Consider the following 13,613-nt stretch of genomic DNA (forward strand, 5'->3'; position numbering starts at 1 on the left):
TCTTGTTTAATTCGACCAATTTGGTTTGACCCATCAAGATCGAATTAACGGAAGTCAGCTATTTTTATTTTTAACCTTAAGGAATTTGCAGTGTAGGTTTGTTCTATTTCATTCGTGTACTTGAATCGATACCAGGCCACTGGTGTAGAGTGATTTAGCTTTGCAAAATAAGACATCTAAAAAAAAAAGAAATGCAATCTCTGTAGCTGCTTACTGGGTGCAGTGCCGCATAGTCATAAAATAATCAATCTTGATCAACTGTACAGCAAAATACAAAATGTTGCGAAAGCCCACAACATAATAGCCGTGTTAATTCAAACACTTGTGCAAAAAAACATAGCTTCTAAGTTTCCGCCCTTGGAAATAATATAACTTACACGGGTATGGCATTGTTACAACTTGGTTGCAGACTGTACAGAACAGAACATCTTTTGTAAAGGCAACGCCTGTGACACAGGCATGAATCATTGTGAAGTTTAGTCTATCAGTCTCTCATTTGTCCCTTAACCTCAACAGGCCAGTTTCGCACAGGTGCAAGCCATCTTACATGCACAACTTAATAGAATGAAGTGTGTTTTCGAAGCATTGGGCACTGTGGGCCTTGGAAAACAAATCTCAGTGCACCTGCACGTGTCAGGTCACAGTGCATTCAATAGGTTGTGTAATTTGAGCGACACAGGAGATGCATCTGTTTGCATCATGTGAGGGTTGAAATGCACTATCTTTCACTCCAATAAATTAAATTAGTGTGTGAGGCTGAAAACTTTTTCTAAATCTCTTCATTCTCCTTTATTACAAGCTGTTATATTCTTTATTTAGGGCTCGGACTGAACCACAAAATATGCAGAAGTCTGTATCCAAACCCAACCCATAAGCTTTTTGGTTTGACTCCCTGCTGATAACCATTTTCTTGTTTAGGCTTGATCCCTTTAGACACTCTAGCTTTAACTGTTCATCATTCAAGCTAATTGATTCATGCTGCAGAGGCTGGTGACGAGGCAGGTGTAGTGCGGCTCGTCGGTCAGCTGCCTGCAGTGCACTGCCGAGCCCTGCGGGCGCTGATGGCCCACCTGTGCCGTATCTGCCGGCTGGCCCACAGCCGGGGCCGGTGTGAGCGTCCCCTGCGGCTGGCACATAGCTTGGCCTTTGTGGTTCTGCGACCACCCTGGGAGCAAGTGGTGGCCATGGCGCGCAATGCACGGTGGCATGGACGTGTACTTGAGATACTACTGCTGCGTGGGGACTGGGGAGAGCCTTTGCCTGTCTTCCAGAATGGTCGCACGCCTGGTGGGTTTTCACTCTTCGTAGGCCAGGACTATTTCCCTGGTACCAATGCTTTTGCCATGCAGTAGTAGAAGAGCTTCTGTAGCATAGTGCGATTTGTGTGCAGCGCTGCCACCTCGGCGGCCATCAAGGTCCAGCCAGCAGCCACCAGTGGACCGGAGCCTCCTGGAAGCCGAGTGGTATTGGGGTGACATATCCAGGTTGGTGCTTTAAAATTGTACACATTCATTGCATTCATTCAGTGCATGTCCAGTGTATTTCTTCTTTGTACCCATCTTTGTGAGCGCTGCTCATACCAAAAGATGGACAGTTGGTGCCCATTCGCTGTTGCTTACTACCTGTGTCTTGCAGGGAGGAGTGCTCCGAAAAGCTCAAGGATGCCGCTGACGGCACATTTCTGGTTCGGGATGCACTGGATCGGGGTTCGGGTGACTACACACTAACTCTGCGTGTGGGTGGCAGCAACAAGCTCATCAAGATTTATCAGCGGGCGGGCAAGTATGGCTTCTCCGAGCCTCTCACCTTCAATTCAGTGCCAGAGCTGATCAGCCACTACCGGCGCGAGTCCCTAGAACACTACAACAACTTCCTGAACGTGCGGCTGCTCTACCCGGTGTCGAAGTACCACCAGCCTGATGATGAGGACCAGCGCGAGTGGAATGTTGAACGTGTGGGCCAGCGTCTCATGGAGACCAACCGTGAGTTCCTGTCACGCAGCCGTCAGTTTGACCAGTTCCACGACCAGTTCAACAGGCTGAGTCAAGAGCTGCAGCTCAAGGGCCAGGCACTGCAATCATTTGATGAGGCGGCTGCCATGTTTGAGGAACAGGCAGACCTATTGCAACACTTTGGGCGGGACTGCTGCAGTGGCGAGCAGGAGCGCCGGGCTGTCGAGGAGAATGGAGCATTGCTACAGCGGCGACTGGCACTGTTGCGCGAGGCCCAGGGCCGGCTCGCTGATGAGGTGCGTGCCTCCCAGGCCTACTACAAGCAGCTGGAGCGCGAGATCAACGGCCTCAAGCTCGAGGTAGCTCAAGCAGCCAAGCAGCGCGAGAAGTGCCAGGCCTGGCTTCAGGCTCGTGGCGTGCCCAAGGACCGCATCAACAAGCTGCTGCAGGACTCTTCAGGGCAGCAGGAGACCTCAAGGTGAGAGTTCATGTTGGCTTCTTCATAGAAAGGCAGTACACAGAAAACCCAATGGGCAGTTCAAGAAAAATATGCCCTCTACAAACTGGTTTGAGCATTATGAGGGTGTGAGGACATACCATAGCACTGTCAGGCCGGCTGTAGTGATTACGTAAGAGGTTACAGTAAATTCTAATTACCGTATTTACTCGATTGTATCAAGAGTTCTTTTCTTTTTTTCATCATTTTCGTTGCTTGAACTCTACCCTCGCGTTGCATTCGAATAATGGTAAAATTTACTATTTTAAAACATGCGTTAGAGCCTCGTTCATGCATTTTCGAAAAGACTGGAGAAAAAATGTACGAACCCGGAAAACATACGATCCGAAGTACAGGATCCGAAATTCGACACTCGCCTATTGTTGACATTTACGTAATGCGAAGCGTTGCACGGATCGTTCTGGCAGGAAACTGAAACGTCGACACCCTTCGAGCTGGTGCTGCTCCGGCGGCCCCAGACACAATTTTTTGGTTTCCTATTGCATGGTGTTTTAAGAGGGTGACGAACTGAAGCGGCCAGACGCTGCCCAAGCGAAACGCCATGCCCACAGAACACCGCCTGCAGCAGAAAATGGCGGCACGTTTGAATTATCGCCTACTAATAGCGTACAGTGGCACTATGTACACACTGCACGCTGTGAAACAGATAGGTGAAGATACTTGTCGCAATGTGTTCGGCGGCGATAGCTGCGAATGCGCCGTGCAACAACCCGGGTAAAGATTTGCTGGTACCGGAATAAGAAACTGCGCGCGCCGTCGGTTTGAACGATGCTTTAGATTGCCAATTTCTACTTATTGGAGCCGTTTCTTATTCGTATGAAGCCATCCAGTAGTTAGTACAGACACTGCACTTTCAGAATCTGTTTTAAATTTTTGCACTTCGGCAATGTCGCGATTTCTTACGGACCTTTTTACGAACTAATGTGTGTATGTTGTAGCGAAAAGAGGCATGGCTGTCACCTTCTGCCGCGCTCGAGAAAAATGCACGCCGCTTACGATTACGCCGCACTAGCATCAAAATTTTGTAATCAAATGACTCCCAGCCCGTGACGAATTAAATTACATCGCCGGCTTCGCCGTCCGACAGTGCTGAGCGGTAATAATTAATCGAAAATGATGCCGCCTGTTCACTAGTGTGCTTTGGTTTGGAGACCGAGTTGTTTTATTCCACTAAAGTGTATTTCTGAAGGTCCACCGCATGTCCAACATGTGGACCCGGCTTTTGCAACCAGTTTGCAAGAGTTTCGGTGGCGCTTCTCTCGTAAAATCTTGGCAAGGGGCGCTGCAGGTGTCACTGCGCAATTATCGAAAGTTGCCCGCTTGGCGTCGTCCTGCACTGCTGTGTCACGAGAAAAGTGTTCTGCTCAAAACTACGCTGCACCCGCACCTGAATTTACTGGTGAGAACTCAAGTTATGATTCCAAAGATGACGGTGAAGCAGATTCAAGCTCTGACGGCGATGTTTTGAGTCGGCATGGGACATCCGCAGCTGTTCACCGGCGAGTTTCCTTAACGGCCTTGAATGGTCTCCTTCCTCGCGCGCGCTTATCTTCCTATCTTTTTTTCATCACCTGAGAGCTCTACTGATTATCTTCAAGGTGTATATTTCGCTTGGTTATGATGTGCTGCTATCGGCAGCAAAGAAACTTCCGTTCACGCCAAGAAAGCCGTCCATAGCACATCTCAGCCCAGCACTACGGATCGGCGCAAGACAGTTTACAATGCTGTGGGATATCTTTCTACTGTCTTTTTTTTTTTCTGCAGAGTTGATAAAGACAATGTGCAAAAATGCAAACAGATGTGCTTGAATGCATAATCTTGTAGTTGCCCAGCTTTGCTGAAAACGATCGGTCCTGGAAAAGGTGCACGACTATAGACAAACTAGTGAAGTACATTCTTTGGACTTCTCATCGGACCATCCTCAGAAGATGCCAAAAAGGCGGAACTGCAAAATGTGTTACGTGGACTACAAAGTTGAACAAAAACCATACATTTTCTGGAAAAATTGTGGAGGGCACCTATGCTTCACAATATCCAGGAACTGCTTCACTGCATGGCATGAGCAATGAACTGGTCTTAGTTTCTTTTTTGTATTCGAAGAACGGGGGTGTACTGAGCCTGTATTTTTTCAGGCACTATTTCTGGGTTATTTATCTTTGAAATATATATTCTGAATTTTCTTTGCTATTAATATTTTTGTAGATATCATTTTTTTATGTTTGTTTTTATCAACTGGCAGCAAAAATGGTGCTTTCTAAAATTTTTGTTTTTCCAAATAATTTTTTTTTTGCAACATGTTTTTTAGAAAGAGCATTTCATTATGCACAATATGCTATGCTGCAATGAGTGCTGGAATATTATTTTGTAGTGCTAAATAATTTTTTCACGAGACCTATAAAAAACTACCAATTTCTCGTGGTAACGAAAGAGTTAAGAGCGCGTTAATCCTGCTGGCGAAAATAAGCGGCTTATATCAAGCTGCTGCCAGGTCGCAAGCACCATCGGCCGTGAATGCGAGGGTCAGCAAGTTAGGCCTACTGCCTTGGTCGGCGGAGCCGTCGGAGAATGGCGCTTCTTTACGTAGACATGCTTTTATTGACCGTGTTCACGTAAAACGAAGTAGCATCATGCAAAAATGTTTTGTGTTGTACTTGACTGGGATACAAAGTCTTCTGAGCGTAAATGCGTTTCCAAATCTGAGTGGAGCGCACCTGCCACTCGCTCACATGCCCATTTTTATATTTGTATTGGCGATCATCATATGCATAGTACAGAGGCTCGCATGCAAAATCATACCGTGTGTTTCCAGTGGTGATTTCCCTCCTAATTATGTAATATACATATCTTCACTGTGTCACCGTGACCAGGTCTAGTGCATCGCCTCGCTGCCCGTGCCAGCACCTACCGGACACCCTAGCATCTGGAGCACCATCTCATTTGTTTGTAAAACTGTAGGAGGCCTATGTTTGCTTTAAAGGTCCGCTCACCAAGCCACATAGAAAATTTCGGTTATACGCTGGAAGTTGCGTTCCCTCGAGAGAGTGTTCCACTGCGTGAATTTTTCAACCCATGATTGCGAACTCACGATTTTAGGAAGCGAGCATCACCACCAGCATAACTCTCTCCACTTGCCCCATCTTGCCTCTGCAAGCAAAATTCCTTCGTTCCCTACATTCCTCCCGTGCCGAAGGTCAAGGATCACGTGATGCATAAATCACAGGCCCCGCCTTCCCTTTTTTCCCCCTCCCTTTATTTATTGCGCGGCGCATTTCCGCTGACAGTGTCGCACACAAGCTATTGCGTTAGTCTCTTTTCGCGCAGCGCACGATTTTGCGTGCTGTGCACAAAAACACCTGACTAGCGGTATAACACAACACGAGCGCAGTGTTGTGTTCTGCCTCTCGTCCTTCGTCCGGGTTGCGCTACCCACCCATAGGAACATGTTCAATCACCAACTCGCCCAGCTTGCCGTCTTAATTTAGCGGTATAAGTCAGTGCTGCACAAACACCGAGGCAAACACAATTGGGTCACAGAGTATGATCACGTGCTGGAACATGGTAGAAAATGACATAGTTTTGTTGTCGACACGCACGACTGAACAACGTGGAAACAAGCAGACGAAATGGAAGTACGATCGTGAGCAATATGAGCAGGAACACAACACGAACATGTGGCAAACAGCTTCAAAACCGAGTTAGCGCAATATGTGGATGGCTCTGTTGAAAACAGAGGGAGAAGGAGGCGCTCTTTCACTAACTCTTTGCACTCTCACCATGCTAGCATTGCTACGAAACGGCAGCTGATTTCGTTTCCCCGGCCGCTAACCATGATAAGCCTGCCTTGGTTGCTTAGTGGCTATGGTGTTGGGCTGCTAAGCACGAGATCGCAGGATTGAATCCTGGCCACGGCGGCCACGTTTCGATGGCGGCGAAATGTGAAAACACCCATGTACTTAGATTATATGAACGTTAAAGAACCCCAGGTGGCCCAAATTTCCAGTGTCCCTCACCAGGTTTTCACCAGGTTTCGCTCTTTCTGTACACCATTTTTTTCATGGGTGCCACCATATTGCTACTCAGTGGTGCCATCTATGGGCAGTCGGCATGCTGGCTTGGGCTAGCGCTCCGTCTCTCATGGCAGTTATACGCTCGGCGGTAGTTTCTGGCGTTTGTTTTCACGCTCATGCGGTCTATTTAGTATGACATGCTTCTTCTACGTGGTAAACGGTTCCGTGAGACGTACTGAAGCGGTTTAAGTCATTATGGCTGGACTTTCTGCTGGTGTTGAGGCAGACAGAGCATGCAGCGCAATGTGTGCATGCATACTTGAGCCTACAATTAGCCTCGGAGATCAATTGTGTATTTCTGAGTGTTCCATTCACTAATGTGACCTTATTGCAGTGCTATCGTCTAGTTCTAAGCTGCGGTTTAGGAGAAATGAAACATACGAGACGATCGTAACATCGTGGGTGCCGTTCTGCTACAAGAGAAGCTGTGCTGTTATACTTTGACAAGCGTTCTAACTGTTAGCTGCAGATTACATTGCGTGACTACTTGGTTCGGTGGATGAGGTTTCCAGCCATGAATAAAATAGTTTTGGTTAGAATAACAGCATACCTTACAGTGTGAATTAAGCTTGTCCAGAAAAGTGATAGCTGCTGGATTACAGATATCTTTGTTCTATACGACGCATGGTTCAAGCATACGACATCAACGTTTATAGATCTATAAACGTTGTGCGGCGTAACTATGAGAGGTCGTATTGCGGCATTAGCCCGTTTTCTTTTTTTGAAAAAGAGGATGACAACTGAATTTTTTTTTTTCGGTTGTGTTCGTTCCATTCTCTACGACGCACTCACATGTATTATGGAAATTTTGTCCTCAAAAATAGCCATTGCATTCTTTTTATGCGATCCCTTACAGATATCATGGTGTTCCAGGGCAAAAAAGGCAATGCCGAAGCACATAGCTTATATATGTATCATGCTGGTTCACCAACCGCAGTGATCGATGTGTTGAGCAGCACCATCGGCCTCATATGTAGTGATTTCAAGCCTACTAGACTTGAAATTCGTGAGAACGATGCCATTGTATCACAAACATTTGAAAGCACTTGCCGATTTTTATGTTTTAGTCCCTATGCCAAGCGATTGGATAGTGAGCAGATTTACCATTTCATGCTGGTAATAGAGAGACACCGGTTCTCTTCAGTGAATTAAAACCGATATATGTGAAATAGTTCACAACACATACACACTCCGGGACTGATAATGCGCGTTGCATCTTTGTGCCCCCAAGAGATATTTCTGCGTACTGTAGTTACTGATGCCTATATGAAACGGTAGTTATGACCTTATATGAACAAACATTGTGTAAATTTCACAAAGTACGATCTAAAACATCTCAAAATTGTTCTGCAGCACGCAATAGCAATACCTTCAAGCAGCGCTGCACTGGATCGCACAAGCCAGAGAGGAGGAAATGCTCGCTGCGCGCCCTTTCCTCCTCACCTGGTGAAAAGATCTTATAGCCACGTTTGTAAATTGTCTCCGTCACCCCCACTTCTATGGTTCTTCTCAGCCTTTTTGCTTTCATGAAGCCATTGCCTTATTTGTTGATCAGTGTGATATCCCCATTTGTTATGTTTTTTTTTTTTTTTGCCTTTTTTTCTTCACACGATTTTATGCCTTCCTCCTTTGCCTTTACACTGGTTTTCTGTTAAGGGGGGAGGTGGGTCTTAAAAATTTTTTTCTTATTTTTGGGTGAATCTTTAATAAACTCCACTGTCTGGGGTAATTTTTCATGCTGATTTCAGATCTGTAATTAGATTTCTGATAGCTGTAGCAGTTCAAAAAATATTGAGGTCTGAAGTCAAATTAATTTCAAACTCGTTACGGGGCTTTTTGATGATTCCGTCTTGCTAAACCAAAAACTAAATGCATGACACCATTGCTAAAGACCTACTGTAGGGGGTGATGCTATTTTTATTCATTTGGAAGCATTTTGCGGACAAGAAAACAACGTTGCATTTATTATGAAAATTTTTTTCTAATTAGCAGCGATTACTATACCTGAATGTAATTTTCATGACGGCGCAAAAGTAATAAAAGTAGCATCACCCCCCAGTTTATTTCAATACGAATAAAATGATACCACCCTTGTCATTTTTGGCCAAGAACAACCCAGAAAAAACCCCCGTAAGGCGGAGTACAGTGTGCAAAAACATCGAACTGAAATAATGCATTTGAAGTTTCAAACAAATGTAGCTTTTGCTGAAGTGAATCTACAGCAATACAAATGGCACCATTTTGAAGCTGTGTTTTGTAAGAATGGCCATACTAAATGTGTGACTGCACACTCTCAAAACAATAGCACACTGGCCACTGAACTAGCACAAGAAACTTTATTAGGCACCACGCTCTACAAAGAGCATGGTGCCTGGGTTTCAAACCGAAGTGTAGAACTCTGTGTGGGCATGAATATAGTTCCAGTGTTGTACATGCAGGCTGCCTGATTGATAGCAGTCTCCATTACAATCAGTGAGGCACTTTTTTTTTCATTTGGTAGAATTAACCATGTTACTGAATGAAGGCTCCGAGTGTAAGTAGCCTTCCAAGTCATCTTCACCTGACAGTGGCTGTGGAACTTAGGATCAGAGAGTCAGTGATAGATATGCAGCTGCTAGGTGCTTTCCAGAATTTTACTTTTGTATGATGCCTCGATCACTTCTGCAGCCAGGTGTGTACCAGCCCAAGGGGCCTAGTGAACAGAGCTCATGATGAGGTTCTCTTTATGAAGGGGTGGTATGATAGATATTGTTACGAGCTATCGTGACAATATGATAATAGAGTGAACGCGCAATGTGCTTGGTTGCGAGTCCGAAGTGCCGATGTGCGAAATGTATAGCTGCAGATACAAGGAGCCGACGCGCGATGTGCTCAGTTGCGCAGTTCAAGGTGCCGACGCGCGAAATGCCTAGTCGCGGGCTCGAGGACTCGACCCTCGATGCGCTTATTCGCGCAGTCCGAATTGCCGACGCGCGAAATGCCTAGTCGCGGGCTCGAGGACTCGACCCTCGATGCGCTTATTCGCGCAGTCCGAATTGCCGACGCGCGAAATGCCTAGTCGCGGGCTCGAGGAGTCGACACTCGACGCGCGAAATTCCTAGCCGCGGGCTCGAGGAGTCGACACTCGATGCGCTGGTTCGCGCAGTCGGAGGCGCCGATGCACAAAATGATTAGGTGACGGTCCGAGAAGTCCGCGCGCGATGTGCATGATCGCCGAGTCGGAGGCTCCCTATGCGCGAAATGTTTAGCCGCGTTTCCGAGGATTGCGCGCGCGATCACGAGTTTGTCACGAATTCGGAACACCGAGTGCTGAAAGGCTTAGCCGCATGTCCGAGGATTCCGCGCGTGAATCTTGGTCGCGAAGTCCGCGTCGCCGACGCTCGGAATGCTTAGCCGCGAGTCTGAAACGTCCACAAGCGTAGGGATCGGCCACGCTACTGCGATGTCCGCGTAGCGCCCGTTTTGACACGTCGAGATTACGGCGAGTGGAGACACCAAACTCGCGAGGTGCAAAGAGCCGAGCAGACGACGCGAGCGCCGGACCAATGGCGAACCGCGCTGGAGTCACGTGGCGGGCGCGGCCAATCGCAGACTCCGGCACGACCTTCAATCATTTGCTTTTTGTGCGCTTGTTTCTGTATGGAGGAGATCGCTGAAGCGGCAAATTTGAAGACGGAGAAATGCGCTTTCCAACGAGACCAAGATGGCGGCGCTCGGTCGCGCCGTTCCGGAGATATTGTGGCGTGAAAAACGCTGTTCTTTCTTGATTTCCGCGAGATTTTTCGCCACCTTCGCTAATGAAACGAATTTTTTAGAGTACTTCTAGGTGGTTTACAGGGATGATATTTGGGTATCGCACAGAAAAAGGGTTATAGAAACTGAAAATGTGATTTTCAAAAAATCGGTTTTCTGGCCATTTTTCGCGATCTAAAACCCGCGTCCCCCCTTAAGTGCCATATCCGTTTCTATCACATGCTCGCGGTCTCTTCCTGTATTCTCTTCTTATGTTAGCTCTCTCTTTTGATGATACTGTAAGAATGTCTCACAGTTATTTTGGTGATCGCTTGTCTCAATCTTGGTCTACACTGTTACCCAGCAGGTAACTTTTATGGTTTTATGTTTATCAGCACATGTGAGAGTGACAATGTGGACACATGTACAGGTTCCTGACTGAAATGTATGTATGTTGCTTGCTTATCAAAAAATAAACAGTTGGCAGTCAGCACTCGTGGTGTGGTGTGTGTTTCTTTCTTGTGTCCTCGTTTTTTCATGCTGCTAAAAAGAAACGTATAAAGGGCATTTTAAAATAACCGATCCAATCTTTTGTGGCAACGTACATGGTGCATGGTGATTTTTTGGCCGTATAAAGAAAGCCCATGAAATATAAAATAAAACCACATGACTGTGCTCGTGCGCTATCGTCTTGCACTCAACTGTGCGTTGAGCCTATCGCCTATCAGGGACGATGGTGCTACCTTTCCGTGTGCCACCATGAAAGATGCTGACGCACTGTTAAGCCAATGCCTAGAGCCTCGGCCGCTCACTTCACCATGGTCCGCATGCACGGTTCTTTCGCACGAAGTGCGGCTGATAGCGCTGCAGTACGGCAGCGCATGAGCGCAGTTGCGTAGTTTTTATTTCATATTTCGCTGACTTTCATTAAACGCCGGAAAAAATCGCCACGCAGCATTATGTTGCCACAAAAAATTGGATCGGTCGTTTTCGAATGCCCTCTACAACGTAACAAAATGCACTTGGCCCTGAAGTGCAATATAAAAAAAATAAAAACCTAAGGAGTGCCACAATATAAAACCCTAAGGAGTGCCACATGACGGCAAACCTATGTCGTTGCTTTCATTCAGTTGGGGTCAACCACTTTTTTTAAATCCTTGGTTCAAGTTACGTGAAACACTTCGTATATTCAAGACATGGGGAAGGGATAAGACATTAGTACTGTATGCCATAAAAATGTCTTAATACATTCTCTACATTAATGCAGGAGAGGTGCAAGTGGCAGCTTGGAAGAGGCGTCTTCTGACAGTAGCTGGTTTGTAGCCGACTGTGACCGAAGCCAAGCCATGCGCCTGCTTGAAGGTCGCTGCGATGGTACTTTCCTGGTGAGACCCAGCAAGAATCCAGGACAGTTTGCACTGTCCATTGTGGCTGAAGGCAAAGTCAACCACTGCCTAATTCTACGCACTGAGCGTGGGTATGGCTTTGCAGAGCCACTCACCACACATCCCACACTGCGTAGCCTGGTGCAGCACTATGCGCACAACTCACTCGAGGAGCACAACCCACTGCTCAAGACTACCATGGCCTACCCGGTGTTTGGCTCCAGCTGAGGCTGGCTCCCCTCTTGTACAGTACAGGACACCTGCTGCATAATGTGTACATAGCCTGCTTTTTTTATCACCAATGTTCTCTAGTCAAATAAAGACCGCTGTTTTCCTTACCTGCTTATTCATTCGCTCCAGTGTAGAAGTCCTCAACCAGGTACACATAGCTGCACAGGGCCCAAAGGCATTATACAGCTGTTACAAAAACTGCTGTACAATGTACAGGGAGTGTCGATCAGTGGCGCAGATCCACATACTCTCTCACCTGTAAACTGTTTACCTGATTAAAGGATCAGCTGAAACATGTGTACGCTATATGTCTACGGCTTGTCAAATATGACTGGCTCTATCTGAATGATGTAACTGTTCCAACCAATTTCTGGCATTTTGGGGCTCCATCAGACTTTTTACAGTCCGGTGGAGCATTTCATACAGCTCTTGGCATGTTTTTTTCTGATCTTAGCAACCTATGTCCAGTCCCTGCCTGCATACACAAAACTGCTGAATGGAAATCCTGTGCCGAAAATAAGACTTCGCACCAAAGCAGAGAACAGCTTGTCATGGAAGTTGTGAGCAGTAGTTACGGATATGGTGGCATTAAGCGGCACAAAAAGGATGGTGCATCAAAGGCCATGTTGTGGCCCTGGCACAGCATTGAACGTGGCTCTGACTGTGGTTTTTCTTGATCTTGGGTAAGAGGCCTTTTCCATTTCGCCATTCTGTGCTCCACTGGACTGCATTCCGTCTTACTTGGTGAATTATGGCTGTGCATAACTGTTTTTCTGTCAAACGAATTTTGGCAAGAACCAACAGTTTGACATGTAGGCTGCAGCGAGTGTTGTAACCTGTACCATATTGGGAACTGCTCGAGGTATTGAAGGTCATTTTGAAAAGTATAGTGTCAAGCATTTTATCGACGTAGGAATGTGATGAATGAAAGCAAAAAGAATTCCAAGAGTCTGATACCAGTGAGCATGAAATGGTTAGGGTAACTGCAAGTGAGCGAGATGATTTAAGCGCACAGGCCAACGATTTACCTAAGTGAAAAGCTTTTGCAGCATGAGTCAAGGCTGGAGAAAAAATAGATGAGCAGTGCAGTTTGACTGGAGTAATGAAAAAGGGAGTTGAAATGTTTTCTGCCAAGTACAACGAGCTTTTGGCAAAGTTGCTGATCATTGTGCAAATTAATGAACTGCCAAAAACAATGAGTTACCAGAAGAACTTCCCGGAACGAAAAGCAATATAGCTCAATTTAAAGACTCACTAAGCCATGAAAGCATGCTCGAGATGTAGAAATGTTGAAATTCATGGAATTCGTGAGGCGCCTAAGCAAGATTAATTTGCGCATTGATGGAACTTAGCTCGAGGCTACAATTATTGGCACCAAAACATGAGGAAAGGCTCTATTCTCGACACATGGCGGCCGCACGGCCGCCATTATCCGCGATGTTGGCACTCTACTGTCGAGAGATCATGTGTTTTGAAATATTTTGGAGGAAGTGGGAGTTCTGCAAAACGCTATTTTGTGTTTTCATCATGATCACTAAACCTGACATGGAAGTACAGCGAGGCATGGCACTTGCGGAGGCGCCGGATGTTTGCATGCATGCGTGAGTAATAGTGGGTGCGAGAGAGAAAATGTGGGGACTTTTGCTCCTTTTATATATGACTGCCTACGGCACTACAGAGGAGATTAGTGCGTGTTTGATGCATTTGTCCCTAGGCGTGCCGGCATGGC

General features: G+C 46.4%; 1 protein-coding gene across 10 annotated transcripts in view; it reads left to right on the top strand.

Moving 5' to 3' along the window:
• The window catches only part of LOC140214085 (phosphatidylinositol 3-kinase regulatory subunit alpha-like), a 186,292-nt gene extending 174,301 nt beyond the window's left edge, over positions 1-11,991 (top strand). For all 10 annotated transcript variants that reach the window (XM_072285361.1, XM_072285362.1, XM_072285368.1 and 7 more), the window contains 4 exons: positions 985-1,287; positions 1,391-1,484; positions 1,636-2,430; positions 11,536-11,991. In XM_072285361.1, coding sequence (XP_072141462.1) covers positions 985-1,287; positions 1,391-1,484; positions 1,636-2,430; positions 11,536-11,881 — 1,538 coding nt within the window. In that variant the 3' untranslated portion in view covers positions 11,882-11,991. The remainder of the gene's footprint in view (positions 1-984; positions 1,288-1,390; positions 1,485-1,635; positions 2,431-11,535) is intronic.
• Positions 11,992-13,613: the final 1,622 nt, after the last annotated feature.

This window comes from Dermacentor andersoni, chromosome 11 (assembly GCF_023375885.2).
Source record: "Dermacentor andersoni chromosome 11, qqDerAnde1_hic_scaffold, whole genome shotgun sequence".
Classification (NCBI taxonomy): Eukaryota; Metazoa; Arthropoda; class Arachnida; order Ixodida; family Ixodidae; genus Dermacentor; species Dermacentor andersoni.